This window comes from Penaeus vannamei, chromosome 20 (assembly GCF_042767895.1).
Source record: "Penaeus vannamei isolate JL-2024 chromosome 20, ASM4276789v1, whole genome shotgun sequence".
In the NCBI taxonomy this organism is placed as follows: Eukaryota; Metazoa; Arthropoda; class Malacostraca; order Decapoda; family Penaeidae; genus Penaeus; species Penaeus vannamei.
Genome location: NC_091568.1, coordinates 3,308,961 through 3,311,460, shown reverse-complemented (window position 1 = coordinate 3,311,460; position 2,500 = coordinate 3,308,961). Strand labels below are relative to the sequence as shown.

Here is a 2,500-nt window from a genome sequence, read left to right as displayed (position 1 = left end):
AAGATTGAGGGTAATGTAGTGAGATTAGGTAAGCATAGCAACGGACTCTGGTGACTAAGCACTTGTAGAGCTATCTATAAGTAAGCAAAATTTAAAAATCATATTAGACAGGGTTTGTACATATTCACGCATCTCTCAACACATGAAGCTAAAGTCACAAACATAACTGGAAGTAACCATACTTTATTCATATCTTCAAAGAATTGCAGCTTCCATTTAATACATTGCAGTTTATATTTTGAAAGTACCACAGATAATACTGCAAAACATATTTCTAGGCACACACTAGAGTAATGCAAAATTGCTTAAAACCAAATGGATAAATATTAACATATATAAAATTTTCAATCACATTCCTTTCTACATCTGCCTATCTTTGAAGAAAAGAGAAGAGAAGAAAAAAGAAGAAGAAGAAAAAAAAAAAAATCCAGTCATGTGAGAAAGAAAACTTCAAACACAACAGCACTTCTTGTGCTGCTCTTTCCCTCACTTCGACTCCCTTTACATTTCTCAGACACAACATATATACTTGTTCTGCATACTTGTATACAAATTCCTCCCCTGTTGAGTCAATATGACAACATTGCCTGAAGCAACCAAGCTGCCATTTTAAGGGCTCAGAACCTTTTACAAACAATCCATCTTATGCCTCTTACCAAACTTATGAAAATGTGTGTGCACTGAGCACATTTCATTTCAGTTATATTTGCATGAAAGCTTCCTAAACTGGGAGGAGGGGGGGGGGGTGTACACTGACTTTCCTCATATCTTGACATGCCAACTTATTTCCTGCCTTTGGAGAGGTTCTCCAGCATGATAATACATAAACAAAATCAAAAGACAAAACAAGTAAGATCAACACGTGAAACAATGCACAATACAGCTATAGCTTCCATTTCCTATAAGTGTCCTTACCTTGGACTTGGTGACATGATCGGCTGGCAAGGCCTCTGGCACCGTCTGAAGTGTGGTCCGCACGCTGGCCGACATGGCGGAACTTTGGTGCGTGCTGAGGATGGCACTGGAGTATGGCGGGGCGGCTTAATCTGCGCCAGAGTAACTGTGGGGTCGAACAGCTTGGGCTACCATTCAGTGGCCATGACACTTGCACACACCACTATATCGATGGTCTGGCTCACACAACTCCCACTAGACCACCCATAATCTGTTGAAAACAGTATGGTAAGAATTTAAAAGCAATAGATTAGTGACGAAGAGAAGAGAAATAACAGAGGAAAAGAGGAAAAAGAAGTTGAGGAGAGAAGAGGAGAGGAGAGGAGAAAGGAGTTGAGGAGAAGAGAAAAAAGGAGAGGAGAGAATAATTTAGGAAGAGTGACAAGGAGAGAGAGTGAGAAGGTGGAGGAGAGATATGTTACTGCAAAAAATAGCGCATAACATATCAGAAAGGGAAAGAAGTCACTTTACATCCATGATCTATCAAATAGCAAATCATATCAACAAATAATGAAAAATAAACACAATCTGCTTAAGCCCTCAACCCTTCCAATAAACACATCAGGCTCAAATTTCAAAAACTGAAAACAATGAACCACCTCTGCAACTTCATCTACACAATTCTCTCAAAACAAAAATATCTTCCTACTAGTCTTAAAAAAAAAAAAAAAAAAAAAAACTGAGTATGTATATCTATCAGTACCCTTTCATAAAACAAGTTATGTAGACACAACTTGACCCTTCCTCCTACATAATAGACAAGAAAGCATATAACTAACCAAAGGGATTGTTTAACTTTTTAAAATGAATACCCAGACATATACCATCAAATTATCAAATCATAAACCAATATGAAAATAATGAGCTTCAAATAGGCAATACATTATCCCATTGCTGCTAGGAGTGAACATGTACACACACTGTCCACTGGAGTTTTATTTTATCAATTTTGTTTATATATAGATGGCTTCATGAGTACTTAGGCACAAGAGTCAATTACTAGGCCTACTAGACCGTCACTATAAATAAAGATATTTAATAACAGCAACAATAATCATCATTATTATTACTACGAATAACAGTAAAAAAGTATTATTAATAATTATCATACTGACAATAACAATCATCAACAATGATCAATAATTATAACCATCACAACAATAATATCAATAAAAACAATTATAATACCAATATCAATAAAAACAATCACAACAACAATAACAAAAACAATAACAACAATAGCAGCAACAACAATAATAAAAATCATAACATCAATAATCATAATAAAAATAACAGTGATCCATTGGCACTGGGTATGTGCACGGTCTACTGTCTTTTTGTTTTGTGAAATTTGTATATACACCAGAGGTTCTCAACCTTTATTGGTTAGTGGCGCACTAATGATAGAGCCTAGACTTTGACGACGCACTAACTATACAGTAATAAAAATAATAATATGCAATATTATTATTCTTATTACCAATATCATTATTGTTGCTTTTATTATCATATATATGAATGAATTAATGAACACATGGGAATGAAA

At 35.1% G+C, this 2,500-nt stretch overlaps 1 protein-coding gene across 13 annotated transcripts in view; it reads right to left on the bottom strand.

Moving 5' to 3' along the window:
• Positions 1 to 2,500, bottom strand: part of LOC113821134 (MAP/microtubule affinity-regulating kinase 3) — a 143,464-nt gene that overhangs the window by 125,699 nt on the left and 15,265 nt on the right. For 9 of the 13 annotated variants that reach the window (XR_011399326.1, XM_070134714.1, XM_070134723.1 and 6 more), the window contains exon 2: positions 916 to 1,165. The exons of the other annotated variants lie outside the window; for them this stretch is intronic. Coding sequence is in view for 8 of the 9 variants with exons in the window: in XM_070134714.1 (XP_069990815.1) it covers positions 916 to 990 (75 nt within the window). In the remaining variant the exon portion in view is untranslated. The remainder of the gene's footprint in view (positions 1 to 915; positions 1,166 to 2,500) is intronic. 13 annotated transcript variants of the gene reach the window in all.